The sequence below is a fragment of the Carettochelys insculpta genome, chromosome 4 (genome assembly GCF_033958435.1).
Source record: "Carettochelys insculpta isolate YL-2023 chromosome 4, ASM3395843v1, whole genome shotgun sequence".
Taxonomy (NCBI): domain Eukaryota; kingdom Metazoa; phylum Chordata; order Testudines; family Carettochelyidae; genus Carettochelys; species Carettochelys insculpta.
Window position 1 is genome coordinate 69,440,419 of NC_134140.1, and position 16,871 is coordinate 69,457,289.

Sequence of the window (16,871 nt, forward strand, 5' to 3'; positions counted from 1 at the left end):
AGATATCTGTTTTTACAGCACCTGGTCACACACCTTTAAACTCCATTGTGATTGGCCGCCGCGTACATTGGCCAGAGTAGCGGGGTAAAACTCTGGGGGTACTTATTAGTACCCAGGATGTGAATTTAACTTAAAATTTCTATTTTTCCAAAATTTTGGTTCGTGCCTCAGTTTCCCCACGTGGCACGTTCCTGTTCTCGTCCTTCCGTTAGCTCCCTGGCAGGAGAGGCTGCCACCCCAAGACACATGGTGCCAGGGAAGAGGAGCCCTGCAAAATATAAGACAATTTGTCTTATTTTCCTGAAAAAGTAGGGATGCCTATGAGACAGCTTAAATAAGGGACTGTCCCAGTTAAAACAGAACAGATGGTCACCTTTACTCTCCTTTGAAATCTAATGAAATAAAGAAGGAAGTTAAGATAATAAATTGGGTCGCCTTTTGAAAAGTGATCCTACAAAAAGAAAAAAAGTCATGTAAACTCACACCATTTATTTTTCTCTCATTACAGACTTCACTTGGAATCAGAGTCAAGCTGGGATTTAATAATGTTTTTGATATTGTGAATAAAGCTTTTTTCAGTTCATAAACACAAAGGCTATCCTGTTCAGTCTCCTTTTTGTATTTATTAGCAATGCTAAAGGAAAGTAAAAATAATAAATCCCATGTTAACATCTTCAGTGCTTGATAGACAGCTCCTGTAAACTGGAGGCAATGTGAAAATCCCAGCTTATTTTTATCCCCAGTTATGATTGCAGAGAAAATTTTTAAAAAATACCCTATGTGTGCCCTAAAAGCTCAGAAACTACAAAACAGGTTACAATAATCTAAAGAACATTTTTTAAAAATAATCTCGTGATTACAAAGACAATCTCTTGACTTTTTGGGGCCCTAGGTCATGTTTTTGAATACTTAGGTGTGGTAGTACTATAAAAGCATTTGGTCTCGTCTCTCAGATTAGCAAATGTGACTGTTAATACACACATGGCGCAGATCTGTTAAGGTTCCAATTTTGCATAATTGCTGTTTGGACTCTAACCATATTTTAGCTTAAATTCCCTGGTGATACTTCAAGGATAGTGAACTGTATATTTCTGTACTAATGTATTTTTTTCCTCTTCCTAGGTTGAGAGTTGGCTTTTTAACAGGCCCCAAACCACTTATTGACAGAGTTATTCTACATATGCAGGTCTCAACATTGCACACCAGCACTTTCACACAGGCAAGTGCCATCTCCTTTCATGGGAAGGTGTTGCCCGAATTAGGTTTGTTTTAAAAAATGGTTTCTCAAACATAGGAAGTGGGAGGAGAGACAAAGGACTGTTTTTTTATCGTACCTAACTATTTTCCAGCATGGGTTTCAGGAAGTTTTATGTTGCAGATTCTTCCAGGAGAAGAGAATACAATGCAAAGAGAAAGACTGAGGTTTGTCTGGAGGGTGTTTTGATAAATATGAAACACCATTGGTCCATATATAGAACTCCCTTTACTTTTATGTAACCGGTCATTGAGGCTTAGTGGAGTTAGGAGTCATTGAGAGTTGTGTGTCTAAGCTCTCAGACCCCCTTTGGAACTACTGCCTTAAAAGCTGCAGAATAAATGGTGAGGATTTGGAATTTTTGTTTGGTGCTGTGCGTGTAGGTCAATGTGGCTTACTGAGGAACCCAGCTGGTTCTGGTGTCAACAGCCTGTTACCCATAGCCTTTCCATTTCAGGCCATGCTTAGCTGGTAAGTTGGGACAGAATGAAATATGCTCCTCCCCACTTTCTACATCACCATTCTTGACTAGTGTCCTCCCCTCCATCACAGTCAGCTCAAAGCTTCTGCCCAGAGCTTAAATTGGACTTTGCACTCGCAAACCTTCTTTTCAATGCCTCTGTTTTGCCATGGAGATAGATAGAATATTGGGAGACTAATAAAGGAAATTAAAATGTATTAAATTCAAAGCTGTGTTTTTTTCCTAATTTCCATATTTGTCTTCTCCCTATTATTTCCATTTTGCCATGAGACTACTTCAGTCCAGGCTTCCTCATGGCTCTTTGGCTGTTCCCTAGTGGACTTTTTGTACTTACCAAGGGGGCTGATGAAAGAAGTGGCTCCTATTCCCTTATATGATGTTTGATATTTATGTTAATATTTTTAAAAGCTTATTTAATTGCTGATTCTTTTGTTTAAATAATTTGGTTTACCATGTGTTTTATTTCCATAGCTTATGATTGCACAGCTTCTTCAGCAGTGGGGAGAAAAAGGTTTCCTGGAGCACACAGACAGGTAATGCACTTACATTGAATTTACTTTATTATGGGGTTTTGGGTCACTTTTAATAACTGTCATGCTTTTGAGTATATTGTTTAAAGGGAGTGTCATGCTGTCTGGAGTTGCTCACAGTAGTTAATGTTTGCCACAAGGCAGACACCCCAAGGCAGATTTCACGAACCCAGTAACAAGTGTGAACTCACAGACATTCGCATTGGGTCTCCAGACTATCCTGTCACCCAGACAAGCTGGACTTAATGATAAATGGTCACCTACAGGCACACAAAACACAAAATATTCAGGTTGCCTGCAGTCACAAAAGACTGGTCATTTACCTCAGATCAGTTTGTACCTTACATCTCATACCAAAGACAATGCCTATAGCCAATCCCATAATAAAATAACTAAAAGTTTATTTTCTAGAAAAAAGAAATAGGAGTTATTTACAGGTTCAAGCAAGCATCTATACAGATGAGTTGCCATCTGTGGTCACTACAGTTGACAGAGCTGTAGTAATCTGTCGTTTCAACATGTCTTTCAGGACAGACTCAGAAGTAGTTCCTGTCCCTGTGTTTTCAAACACCAAAGAGATTAATAGTTTTCTTGTGATCCTATGTAATCTGTACACTTAGGGTGAATCTACACTGACCTGACAATTGTGTGCACCACAGTTGATATTCTGGAGTTCAGTTTTTCTGCTTATGTTAAGACATGGCAAAATCAGTCTCTCTGGGCTTAGCTGTCCCTGATACTCTACACTGTTGTGTGGAGTAAGGGAAGTCAGCACAAGCCTAAAGAGCCCTGATCCACACGAGGTCAGAAAGTCAATTCTGATATGTCAGTACTAGCTAGGCTAATGGTGTAGCTAGAATTGCATATTGGAAATTGACTTTCTATCTAGTGTAGATCAATCATCAGCCTTGCAGTCCTTGAGATAGTTCCCTTGCCCATGCCGTTCCAATATGTGATAGACCCCTCAACCAGTCTTTTGTATCCTGATGTTCCTTAATGGTGCCCATTTAATATTGGCAGGCCTACTGAATGGGTGTCTACAGGGGTAGGGTGGGATGTTTCCTGTGCAAGGGTTTACAAGCTCAGAGCAGATATTTTCAAAGTTATAAAACAAAACTTACATATTTCCTTATGGCATATGCTACATAACGGGCTAATGCATGCCACCACTTACAAACATTTCATAGTATAAACACTAAATACATTGTTATAAGACTAATAACTATTTTCAACAAAACTAGCATACAGGTGAACTAGTTTGATTTCCAATTATGAGTTTGTCCATGCTCAGCTGACACCTACAAACTTTGCAAGAGTTTTCTCCTGATTTACCAGCATCACCAGGAAATGGAGCAGTTCCCCCAGCACTGGACAGCATAACACATTCTGCACAATTCTGTAATAGACATATGACAGTTGTACAAAGTAACTGTGGATTTAGCTGAGATGGGAGGGAGGGAGGGTGATCCTTTCTTGCAACTATATATAAAATATTTTGAATTCTTACTCTTCAGAGTAGTGGAGTTCTACAGGGGCCAACGAGATGCAATGCTTGCTGCAGCAGATAAGTGGTTAAAAGGTTGGTGAATGCTGATAGACCTATATATTTTCAAGTTGTTTTTTTTTTCTGATTCCTGTTAATCAACTCTATTTTCAAAAACAATCACTAATTTAAAGAGGTTCTTGGATTTTTCCCCTTTTGTTTTAACTACAAATAGCCAAATCAAATATTAACTGATGCTCCAGTTTTCTTAACTATGTGAAATGACTAAGTGCTCAGAAGAAAGTCTTGTCTTGCTGCTGTGTGAGGCAGCCATACAAACAACATGTATTTTATTTCAGTGTAGTATGTATAGTGATTTTTCTTTTCAATACCTCTGCTCTAAATAGAGTTTTAAAAGAAAATTTGCACAAATAATGTAAGATGAGCCGTCAGAGTTGTAACAGATTATGCACCTCCCCACTCCTCCATAGACCCTTAACCTACTTTAGAGTTACTGAAATCCTTAAATCATGGTTTAAAGTCTTCAAGTTACAGGGAGTCCACATAGAGGGTATGTCTGCACTACGAGATAAATTCAACTTTTAATAAATTTGAATTTTTAACCTCGTTCTCAAGAATTCAAATTCAAGTTTCTTCAAACCTTCTGGAAATTTGACCCACCGTTTTTCCATGACAAGTTGCCACATCCCCATTGCCTTATCCACATTCAACTGCATGAGCAATGCATTGTGTGTACCTGTCCCACAGTACCTTAGCCCTCTTGCTTTCTGGGAAGTTTGTACCAATGAGTTGTGGGGGAAAAAAACTGCCGTGGTTGCTTGTGGGTGTTTGATGTCACTATCCCAGAATGCAAAGCACTGTCTTGTAGTTCACAGCGCCCCCACTAACAAACAAACAGGAGATTGCGCTATTTTCTCCATCACAGAACTAGTGCAAACATGGATCCTCAAATGCTTCAATTCATTGCACACACTATTACGGCAACTTCCCGGACTGTCATGCACTTTTTCTTTCAACTACAAAGAGAGATGATGGTTGAGGGTGATGATAATGAAGATTTTGAAGAGGAAATCGCTCAACTGCAGTTGAAGAACTTAGAAATGCTTGGTGCCCTGGATGCATTGCTAAAGTGGAGTGGTGGTTTTGGACTTGTGAGACCAACACAGGGTGGTGGGACGACATCATTTTGGAGTCCTGGGATGACCAGCAGTGGGTGCAGAACTTGGCATGCGTAAGTCCTCTTTTATGGAACTTTCTGATTTGCTGGCCCCTGCCCTGAAATGCAGCAACACAAGAATGAGTCCAGCTTTAACAGTTTGGAAGCAAGTGGCAATCACTCTGTGAAAGTTTGCAGTGCCCAGCAGTTACTAGTCAGTGGCATATCCATTTGGGGTGGACAGATCTACAGTGGGGCTGTGATGGTGCAGGTTCCTGGGGCACTCTGTCAGCATCTCCTGAGGAAGACTGTGACCCTGAGAGATGCACAGGCCATAGTGGATGGCTTTGCTGCCGTGGGGTTTCCTAACTGTGGTGGGGCAATAGATGGCACGCACATCCCCATCATGGCCCCCTACCACCTGGTTTCTCAGTATATAAACAGAAAGGGATACTTCTCAATGGTGTTGCAGGTGTTGGTAGATCATAAAAGTTGTTTCACCAACGTCAACGTGGTATGGTCAGGGAAGGTTCACAATACGCATATCTTCAGAAATTCTGGGCTGTACAGAAAGCTCATGGATGGGAGTTTTTTCCCAGACTGGTAAATCTATATTGATGATGTGGAGATGCCTATTGTAATATTGGGCGACCGTGCTTATCCTCTGCTCCATTGCCTCATGGAACCCTACATAGGAGCCCTGGAGCACAGCAAGGATAACTTCAATGTCAGACTCAGTAAGTGCAGAATGGTGGTGGAATGTGCCTTTGGCTGCTTAAAAGTGAGGTTCACATGCCTATTGACCCATTCGGATGTTTCTGAAATTAATGTCCCCATCATGATTACAGCATGCTGTATTTTGCATAGTATTTGTGAATCCAGGCATGAGAATTTCATGAATGCCTGGAATTCCAAGGCTGAGGCCATGAGCAGGGCTCTTTTGTAACTGCCTAAAAGGCCATTCTCCAGTAACCATGCAGAGGCAGTACCAATCAGGGAGACTTTGAAACATAACTTCATGCTTGATCTGCCAGACACGTGATAGTCCTGTATGTCCATGTTGTAATACCACCCCCTCACCCCAAACTGATTTGTGCTCCCCACCAAATATGAGCCGATAAATCAGACCATGGCTTTCACAGAAAGAATGATTTTACTTGGTGGGAGGGGGTTAAGTTGCAGGAAGAGGAATGGATCTAAAGGGAGGGTAGTTTTCACAAAAAGATGGGCATCTGTGCTATTGGCCCTCTCCATCCCTGCCCAGGTCATAAGAACATAAGAACATAAGAATGGCCATACTGGGTCAGACCAAAGGTCCATCAAGCCCAGCATCCCATCTGCCGACGGTGGCCAATGCCAGGTGCCCCAGAGAAGGAGAACAGAAGACAATGATCAAGTGATTTATCTCCTGCCATCCATCTCCTGCCCTTGTTATGAAGGCTAGGGCACCATACTTTATCCCTGTCTAATAGCCATTTATGGACCTAACCTGCAAAAATTTATCAAGCTCTTTTTTAAACCCTAATAGAGTCCTGGCCTTCACAGCCTCCTCGGGCAAGGAGTTCCACAGGTTGACTGTGCGCTGTGTGAAGAAAAATTTCCTTTTATTAGTTTTGAACCTACTACCCATCAATTTCATTTGGTGTCCCCTAGTTCTTGTATTATGGGAAAAGGTAAATAATTTTTCTATATTCACTTTCTCCACACCATTCATGATTTTATATACCTCTATCATATCGCCCCTCAATCGCCTTTTTTCCAAACTGAAAAGTCCCAGTCTCTCTAGCCTCTCCCCATATGGGACCCTTTCCAAGCCCCTAATCATCTTAGTCGCCCTTTTCTGAACCTTTTCTAATGCCAATATATCTTTTTTGAGGTGAGGAGACCACATCTGCACGCAGTACTCGAGATGTGGGCGTACCATAGTTTTATATAGGGGAAGTATGATATCTTTTGTCTTATTATCGATCCCTTTTTTAATAATTCCTAACATCCTATTTGCCTTACTAACTGCCGCTGCACACTGCGTGGATGTCTTCAGAGAACTATCCACTATAACTCCAAGATCCCTTTCCTGATCTGTCGTAGCTAAATTTGACCCCATCATGTCCCTCAGCTATGCATTGTCTGCAGACTTTGGCATAGCAGCGGGCAGCTCCTCTTCCTCCTGGGCCCCCAGCTCCTCTCAGCTCACCCTCAAGTCCAGACCAGAGCCTCCAAAACTATTGAAATGAAGAGTGGGCAACATGGTGCCTTCCCCGCCACCCCCCGCAAGAAGCACATGAAGCTGTTCGTAATATTGACAGCTCTTTGGAGATAACCCGGACTGACAGTTGGCTTCCTGGACTTTGTGATACGCCTGCCGGAGTTCTTTCACCTTCGCCCAGCACTGTGTAGAGTCCCAGGAGTGACCTCTGACGATCATCCCACCCAATATCTTCTCAGATAGTTCCACATTTCTCATGGAGATTCGTAGTCTGCTCACCACTGATTCATCTCCCCAAACTGGAAGAAGATCCAGAACCTCCTGATGGCTCCATGCTGGAGCTCTCTTGTGACCCTGAGAACTACTAGGCAGATCACTACCCTGAGCACTCATGATAGCAAGAGATGGTGATCAATGCGATGGATAAAAGAAATTTTAGCTTCTGGGTGCACCCTATATATCCAGGGGTTGCTGGTGATGAATTCAAATTCGTGGGCATCCTGTGACCTACTTTCTGCACACCTGGAAAGCAGTGGTGATGGAAGCGGCCATACATGGTGGGAAACTGTGTAGCTTTGTGGTATATCTAGACAGGACACGTTTGGAGGTTAATAAATTCAATTTTAAGACATGGCACTTCCAAACTGGTTTTCATTCAAACTTTTAAATTTTAACTTGACACTAAACCCAGCCACTTTCAAAAATATTATGATATCAGTATTGCTCCCTAAATTGAGCTAATGGTATTTACAGTGAAGACATCACTTAGTATAATCGAGCTAACTGCCTTAAATTCGATTTAGCTAAGTCTAGTAGAAACCAGAAAGTGACCTGTGCCCCATGTTGCAGAGGAAAGCAAAAAACAAAAACAAAAAAACTAAACAAATGTGGAGGGGGGTTGGTGGGGAAGGCACTGACCCACAGAAAAATCAGTTGGAGGCCATATAAAAGTGAAAAGAAAAAAAAATCCTCACTGAGACACCTCATGCTCAGTTACATCCTGAGTATATGGGAAAGACCCACCAGGCAGATACTTGGGAAAGAATTCTGTGTAGTAACTCAGAGCCCTGCCTATCTAGTGCCCAATCAACATCTGTTGGGGATTTTGCAGCTGGCAGTCACAGATGGGCTACATGTCGTCACAGGCACTCATCATATCATCCCTTCCATCAACTTACCAAGCACAGTCTTTAAGCTAGTTAGGCTTTTGCCTCCACTGCTCCCCTCAGAAGGCTGTTCCAGAACTTCACTACTGTGATAATGAGAAACCTTCATCTAATTTCAAGCCTAAACTTGTTGATGGCCAGTTTATATCCATGCTGTCCTTGTGTCAGAACTGGCCCTTAACTCCCCATCCTCTGGTGAATTTACATTGAGATACAATAACACAGTCAAGATCATACCACAGTCCTGATATTCAGAGCCCAGCGTAGTATTGGCCAGTGCTACCTAAGCGATTGCCTTGGCCTTCACTACCAACATTTCCAGAAGCAACTGTGTTCTAGTGGTTTCAATGGAACAATAAAACTGCCAGCCAATAGGGACTGGTGAGAACAGGAGCTGAAACTTTCACAGGAACTGGCCCTAATGCCTCTATTTGTGGTATTTGGATGACCCCCATTATTACAGAGCCTCTCCCTTGTTACCCTTAGAGCTCCCCTGTGAGGTAAGGAAGCAGTATCATCAATCACCCTTTTACAGAGGGGGTACTGAAGCCCAGAGAGACTTTGTGAGTATCTACACAGAAAAATGAAGTGTTCTTAACTTGAGTTGCAATATCCATGAAAACACAGCAATTTGGCCAACCACTAACTAACCCAGAGCATCCGTTTTCAAAAATAATCATAAAACAGTACAGGTTGAACCTCTTTAATCCAGCACTTTCTCATCTGGTAACGTCTGTAGTCAGGCATGATTTTAGTCAGCTGGATATCCATGTATCATGGGTGTGGCCAACTTTCCCATGGTCCCTTAACGTTTGTTTTCAGCCACCAGTCCTAACTCTCAGTGTTCTGTGCTCTTACTAGCTGTAATTTACCCTAAATGTCTTCTAAGAGCCCAGTATACAGTGGAAGTGTTGGTACTGCTGCTAGACAATATTGGCCTCCCCTGATCAGGCAAATTCTCTTGTTCAGCACCAGTCAGATCTCAAGGGTACCAAACTAGAGAGGTTGAACGGTTAGTGTCAGGTAGTTTTATATCTCTAGATCTGAGGAAGTGCATCTGCCCCATGCAAGCTTATCACCTAATAAATTATCTAGTTAGCCTTTAAAGAGCTGCATGACTGCTGGTTTGTTTTGTTGAATTACATCTATATTTTTTTTGTCAAAGGGAACCTTAAATTCTGTAGATGATATCTTGGCTTCATTTGAAGTCAATGGCAAAATTCCCACTGACTTTATTGATGCCAGAATTTCACCATATATTTATGTCTTTGGTGAATCCACTGCAAAGGAGACAGAAAGCATCTTTGTTTGATTTTTTCTGTTTTCAATCCAGGTCTGGCAGACTGGCATGCTCCTGCTGCTGGCATGTTTCTGTGGATCAAAATTAGGGGCATTTCTGATACACAGCAGCTGATCATGGAAAAAAGTTTGAAGAAAGAAGTATGAAAAATGTCTACTAATCTTAAAATGTAGTGGGAGGGAAGGGTTATAATTTATTTAATTTTAATATATTTAATAGTTTAGTTTATTTAATGGTAATATATATTGAATACAGCTCCAGCTGTGCATTCATTAGGACTGCAAATTTTGAACAAACACACAGTAAGGCTATGTCTACACGAGAAGCATCTGTCGACAGAAGTGACTGTCAGAAGGGATTTCCCAGCAAAACTTCTGTCACTAGATTGTGTCCATGGGTTTTTTTCACCGACAACCGGGTTTTGTCAAAAAAATGCTCTTATGTAGATGTAGCCTAATGGATTCTAATAACACTCCTTACTAATAACAGAGACATAGCCATGTTAGTGTGTATTCTGTCAAAACAAAAAATAAGTCATGTAGCACTTTAAAAACTAACAAAATAATTTATTAAGTGATGAGCTTTTGTGGGACAGATCCACTCCTTCAGATCTATAGCCGAACCAATCTGTTCTGGTAAGGCTATAGGTCTGAAGAAGTGGGTCTGTCCCATGAAAGCTCATCACCTGATAAATTATTTTGTTAGTCTTTAAAGTGCTATATGACTGCTTTATTGTTTAGACTCCTCACTAATGGGATGTTTAACCTGCATCTTCTATATGTTTGTTTAATTCTACGTCAAAACAAATACAGAGAGTGGTAGCCTAACTTGTTTTACTTTATTAAGATAAATTAGACATCGTTTTATTCAACAGTTTGTGGAGACCAGTCTTACATAAAGATGTCAGTTATCAGTCAGAAAGTAACCTAAAGATTTACTGCTCTAATACTCATAAAACATAAAAATAAGATAGAATCTGCTTCTAGTTACATATAACTAGGTTCTCTCTTTTTGTTGTGAAATATTTGATTCCAGGTTTTTATAGTCTTGTCTTCCACAATAAACAACTGATTTTTTTTAATTAAGAAATTTGTAACTAAATGGCTAATCAGTTGCTCTTAGGTCTTAATGGTTCCTGGGGGAGCATTTAACATTGATGACTCAGTTCCTAGCCCTTATGTCAGAGCATCTTTTTCTGTGTCTTCTCCAGCCCAGATGGATCTGGTGAGTTCAGTATCATTTGCTGTTCATTACTAAAAAGAATATTGCTCATGCAGTAATTTTTGTTTTGGTTCCTTACTTTTTCTCAGCAAGTTTTAACCTATATATGTATAGTTATCTCCCTCATTTCCATTTCCAATAGACATTTATTTGTTTTGGTAAATACTGTTTGAGTAGTACATCTAAAATCTCTCTCCCTTAACCGTTCTTTGCACATGATATTTAGAAGAATTTCAGCATGCAGAATCATTAGTGTTTCTTAAAATGAACCTGCCTTTTTCATACTTACTCTCCAGCTCTCCTTTGAAGTTACTGAAATTTGGCTACTCATTTAGTGTGAGCAGGAGAATGCACCATGTACCTTGTTTCTCAAAGTTTGCCATCCTCAAATCGAATTCCTTTTACTCCACTGTTTTCTGTGTATTGATTCCATATTAAATGAGTTCAAGATAACTGATGTTAAGCATCACAGTTATTTTCATATTCAGTTTCTCTGATTAGCCGGTAGCACATTGGAGATGGTCTCTCTTCAATTCAGTCTATACTTCATACTTTACAAACTCATCTGTGTTATTTAGGAACTTCTGGGTGTAATAATTATATTTGTGACTGAATGCACCTCATTATACAGAGGGACTGGGTCGACACAACATGGCTCTCCCGGCAGGTCCATGCTAATGAGCAACCTCGAAATTGTAAATGGCTGCTCATTAGCATGGTCCCATGGCTCCTTAGCATAGCCACACGAGAGCTCAGTCTCGGCAGAGGGGGTGCCAGCAGTAAAGAGGCCATGTGGACATGCCTCTGCCAGCAAAAAGCCCCTCTGTCACCAGCCAGAGGGGCTTTTTGCTAGAAGAGGCACCTCCACACGGCCATTTTACTGCTGGCACCCCCCTCTTCTGAGACCAAGCTCTCGTGCAGCTATGCTGATGAAGCGTGGGACCAAGCTAATGAGCAGCCATTTGCAATTTCAATGTGCTCATTAGCATGAACCTTCTGGGAGAGCCGCGGTGTGTAGACCCAGCCAGGGAGTGAGGGATAATTAGCTACCGAGAATATATTGTTCCTTTTTGTCAAGTGCCTTTAAAATTTTCTCTTGTCTTTGGTCTTACATTCATTAAGGTGTTTAGCAGAAATCTACTTGTGCTTCCGTTTGGTCATCCCTTTCAGCATTGCCTAAAGAATTTCACATTCACTTTGTCTCTAGTCACATTGTTTCTTGCTGCCATTGCACATTACTTTGATTTCCACCTCCATTTGTTCCTCCTTTTCTCTCTCGTACGAGATTGTACTCTTCTGTGTTGCTGTTGCAGTTATGAGAATCTTCCTGCTACTATTCATTAGTGCCCACTAGATTTTATATATCATGTGGTAGTGTAATCATATTCTTGTAGATTAATATACTTGTCTGAGGCTATGTCTACACTAGAAGCATATATCAACAGAAGTGACTGTTGACAGAGAGCGGCCATTCTGCACTGCCCTCTGGTGACGGAAAGCAGAATGGCAGCTCTGCAAAGAGGACTGCCCAGCAACTGGAAGCCCTCTCTGTCGACAGAAGTGTCTACACTGCACTTCTGTCAACCTTATTCTGTTGACAGAGCATTATGCCTCAAATTCTTGAGGGATTGTTGAGCCAAAAGCAGAGTTCTGTCGAGACTGTCAACAGAAGGGTTTATGCATGTACAGTAGGATCTCAACATTTGTGATGGTTCCATGTTGAGAACCTTTGCAAATGCTGAATTTTGCAAATATGGCAGCTACTGGAGCCTGGCTGCCAGGGCTCCGACCCAGGGCCCCAGGGGAAGTGGCCGATCGCGAATAACTGAATTCGTGAACCTTATGTTCGCGAATGTTGAGACCCTACTGTAGATGCTCTGAGTTCTGTTGACAGAAGGCCCCTTCTGTTGACAGAACTCTCCAGTGAAGATGCAGCTCTCGTGTTTCAGAACTACTTCATCTTTGTGTTTTTTTTAATTTTTTTTATATTGGAAAAGCATGGCAGATTATTTCAGTGGAAGCACTCCCTACTTTGTAAACTCTTATCACTATTCATATCAAAATGAATAGAGAGCATGATAAAGTACTACACCCTTAAGCCGTGTCTACACGTGCACGCTACTTCAAAGTAGCAGCACTAACTTCGAAATAGTGCCCGTCGCGGCTACACGTGTCGGGCGCTATTTCGAAGTTAACTTCGACGTTAGGCGGCGAGACGTCGAAGTTGCTAACCCCATGAGGGGATAGGAATAGCGCCCTACTTCGACGTTCAACGTCGAAGTAGGGACCATGTAGTCGTTGCGCGTCCCGCAACGTTGAAATTGCCAGGTCCTCCATGGCGGCCATCAGCTGAGGGGTTGAGAGACGCTCTCTCCAGCCCCTCAGCTCAATGGTGGCCGCATGGAGCGGCCCCTTAAAGGTCCCCTCCCCCTCCGTTCCTGTGCAGGAAGCTGAGGGATCGTGCAGGCGGCAGCCCACACACACGGCCAGCCTGCACATCCCTCAGCCCCCCACCCAGCTGCGATGGCTGCCCGGCAGCCCCCCCAGCACCCCAAGGGGAGCCAGGGCAGCCAGGCTGGCAAGCGGCAGTGGGGCCCCTCCTGGACGGAGGCCAAGCTGCGGGACCTGCTGGGGCTCTGGAGCGAGGAGGAGGTGCTCCAGGTAATGGGGAGCAAGAGGTGGAACGCGGATGCGTTTGCTCGGCTGGCCGACGGCCTGGCTGCCCAGGGTCACCCTGCCCGCACTCCTGATCACGTCAGGAGTAAGGTGAAGGAGCTGCAGCAGGGTTACTCCCGGGCCCGGGATGCGGCCAGCCGATCTGGGGCTGCCCCCGTCGCTTGCCCCCTTTACAGGGAGCTCAGGGACATCCTGGGCCCCCGGCACACCTCCTACCCTCCGGCCACCCTTTATACCTCAGCCGACGAGCCCCAGCAGGCCCTGCAGCCAGAGTCCACCCCGGAGGTAAGCCCCGCACCCCAGCCCCCACCCCCGGAGGCCACCCCCGGGACATCGCGGCAGGAGGAGGAGGAGGAGGGGGGCTCCTCCTCTGCAGAATCCGGGCTGCAGATCCTCCTCCTGCCATCCCGGAGCAGCAGCAGGGCCTCCGCCCCCTGGGGATCTCCGGACCGTGGGAGCGGACCGACAGGTAGGTACCCCCCTCTGGTGTACACCCCTGGGCTTCAGGGGCGGGGGGTAATAGATATGTGTCCAGGGCCCCCCACATGCTCACATGGCCATGGCCCCAAGGACAGCAGGCCCTCATAGCACTGCATCAGCCCCTGCCCCCCCCCACCCCACATGACAGTGCCATGCCCCATCCCCAGGCCAGTGGGGAGTGGAACCTCGAGAGGCCCCCAGGAGGAGGGGGTGGGACACCCCGCAGCAGCAGCATGTGATGGAGTGGGGGGAGTGCAAAAGGGAGACTCAGGAGAGATATGAGCAACAAGAGCCGAATAGCTCCCAGGGGCAAAGGATGATCGTGGGGCTACAGCTGGCAGGTGACACCTCTGCCCTGAACAAAGAGGAGGGAGGAGCCGAGCTGCCTTGGAATTGGGGGGGGGTGGGCGGGGGCCACAGGTAGAGGCTAGGGGAAGGGAGAGCTGGAAGGTAGCCAGCCTGAGGAGGGGGAAAGCTGCATCCCAGAGGGGCCCCCCTTGGGGTCTTCTCCCCACGACGGGTTGGAAGGACTGTCTCTTCCGACAGCTGGTGCTGTCACTCCTGGGAGAAACTGGGCATCTGTGGCCTAAGAAACCTCTCCTGCTGTCAGACCCTGCGGGGTGAAGTGAGAGTCACTCCCACCAGGGGACGGGGTGCAGGGAAGGGGGCCCCTGAACCCCATCCATCACAGCAGCATCTCCTGGGGACGGGGATGGGGAACCTGCAGCACAGCCCTGGGGGGACAAAGGCCACGGTTCGGGGCCCACACTAACGCCTGTCTCCATTCTTCTTCCCCGCCTCCTCTCCTGTGTCCCGCACCTGCAACATCAGAAGGACCGGAAGAGAGCGCCGGTGAGGCCTCAGTCGTCCCGGAGAGCCCTCCGGGACCCTCGCTCCAGGCCAGCCCCTCGGCCGAGGACCAACCGGCCCCACGGCGGGCTAGACGGCGGACCCTGCACCACCACCACCCGACGGCGATGGACCCCCACCGTCGGCAGCTGGAGGTCACGGAGCAGCACCTGCAGCTGCAGGAGCGGGCACTGGCCTGGCGCCAGGAGGCATGGGGGGCCTACATGGAGACTTTTAACCGCTTGGTGGACTACCTGGCCCCCCATGCCGCACCGGCCGCCGCATCGCCCGCCCTGCCTGCTCCACCAGCCCCACCATCAGCTGCTCCGCCCGTCGCCGTCCCGTCCGCTGTCACCCCGCCACCCACCGCCGAGGGCCGGAGTGCCGAGGGACTCCTGGAGCCACCAGAGACTCGCCGGGCATCCTACCTTCTGGTCCAGCCCGCCCCCAGCCAGCCCTGCACAGGGCTGCGACCGTGGCGGGGCTCCTGGCCGCCCACGCCCAGTGCCGGGCTATAGGGGCGAGGGGCCCGGGACGTGGTCCCCCCCTTGTATATAGTTGGACCCTCTTATTTGTTTCCCCCCGTTTGCCCCGTCCCCCCCATGTAAATAGTTCTCCTCTTTATCCTCCCTGGTTTTCTTTTTATTATTGAGGACACTTGTTTGTTTGTATTGTTTTATTTTTGTACATATTAGTTTGTTTCCACATGTTTGTAGATAGTTTGTTCTTGGTTCATATATTTACAGTTAAAAAAAAAGGTTCTGAAAGAAAAAGAAGTTTAAGTTCAGCCACAAGTGCGTGCTGTCATTTGTCCAGGAAAAGTGGGAGTGGGGTGCGGTGGGGTGCTCCAGGGTGTGGGCGTTGGGGCAGGAGTGTGGTGGAGGAAGGGGCGGGCAGTGGGGGGCCTGGGCAGAGTTCACCCTGCGGCCTCATCATTGAAGTGGGCCCGCAGGGCCTCCCGGACGCGGGTCCCTTCAGGGTCCACCTGCCGACTGGGGGCAGCAGGTGGCTGGACGTCTGCCCTGCCGGCCTCTGCAGCCCAGCCCTGGAAAAAGGTCTCCCCCTTGCTCTCCCCCAAATTGTGCAGGGCGCAGCAGGCACCCACAATCTGGGGGATGTTGTTGGGGCCCACATCCAGGCGGGTCAGGAGACATCTCCAGCGTCCCTTCAGGCGGCCAAATGAGCGCTCCACCACCTGGCACGCGTGGTTCAGGCGCTCGTTGAAGCGCTCCTGGCTAGCGGAGAGATGGCCCGTGTACGGGTGCATGAGCCACGGCCGGAGGGGGTATGCCGCATCTGCGATGACGCAGAAGGGCATGGTGGTGTCCCCCAGAGGGATCTCCCGCTGGGGGATGTAGGTCCCCGCCTCCAGCCGGCGGCACAGGCCCGAGTTCCGGAAAACCCGGGCGTTGTGGGTGCTGCCAGGCCAGCCCACATAAATGTCCTGGAAACGTCCCCAGCTGTCCACCAAGGCCTGGAGGACAACAGAATGGTAGCCCTTGCGATTCAGGTATCATCCTCCACTGTGATGCGGGGCGCGGATGGGGATGTGAGTCCCATCCAGAGCCCCGAAGCAGTTGGGGAAGCCCAGGGTGGCAAAGGCCGCGATGGTGGCATGTGGGTCCCCCAGCCTCACGAGCCTGTGCAGGAGCATGGCGTTGATGGCACGCAGAACCTGCAGAGAAAGCACATGGGACAGCACCAATGAGGGGTGAGCAGGGTGTGCGTGGCCCTGCCCTGCCCTGCCCTCCTGTGCCCGGGCCCCCCTCCCCTGCCCTGCCCTCCACCGCCCTGCCCTCCCCCCGTGGGGTCTCTTACCTCCATGAGGACAGCCCCGATGGTGGCGTTGCTGACACCAAACTGCTGCCCCACGGATCGGTAGCTGTCGGGAGTGGCCAGCTTCCAGACAGCGATGCCGACCCGTTTCTGCACTGTGAGGGCACGCCGCATGGCGGTGTCCTGGTGCCTGAGTGCGGGGGTGAGCCACTGGCACAGCTCCATAAATGTCTGCCGGCTCATCCTGAAGTTCCTGAGCCAGCGGTCGTCG

General features: G+C 46.7%; 1 protein-coding gene across 8 annotated transcripts in view; it reads left to right on the top strand.

Moving 5' to 3' along the window:
* The window catches only part of LOC142012565 (kynurenine/alpha-aminoadipate aminotransferase, mitochondrial-like), a 49,494-nt gene that overhangs the window by 28,024 nt on the left and 4,599 nt on the right, over positions 1 to 16,871 (top strand). For 3 of the 8 annotated variants that reach the window (XM_074993022.1, XM_074993024.1, XM_074993023.1), the window contains 5 exons: positions 1,123 to 1,219; positions 2,208 to 2,269; positions 3,781 to 3,845; positions 9,632 to 9,738; positions 10,721 to 10,822. In XM_074993022.1, coding sequence (XP_074849123.1) covers positions 1,123 to 1,219; positions 2,208 to 2,269; positions 3,781 to 3,845; positions 9,632 to 9,738; positions 10,721 to 10,822 — 433 coding nt within the window. Of the gene's footprint in view, positions 1 to 1,122; positions 1,220 to 2,207; positions 2,270 to 3,780; positions 3,846 to 8,784; positions 9,066 to 9,631; positions 9,739 to 10,710; positions 10,823 to 11,115; positions 11,476 to 16,871 lie in introns of those variants that run through there. The other 5 variants (XR_012645398.1, XM_074993025.1, XR_012645397.1 and 2 more) reach the window with 5 other exon arrangements.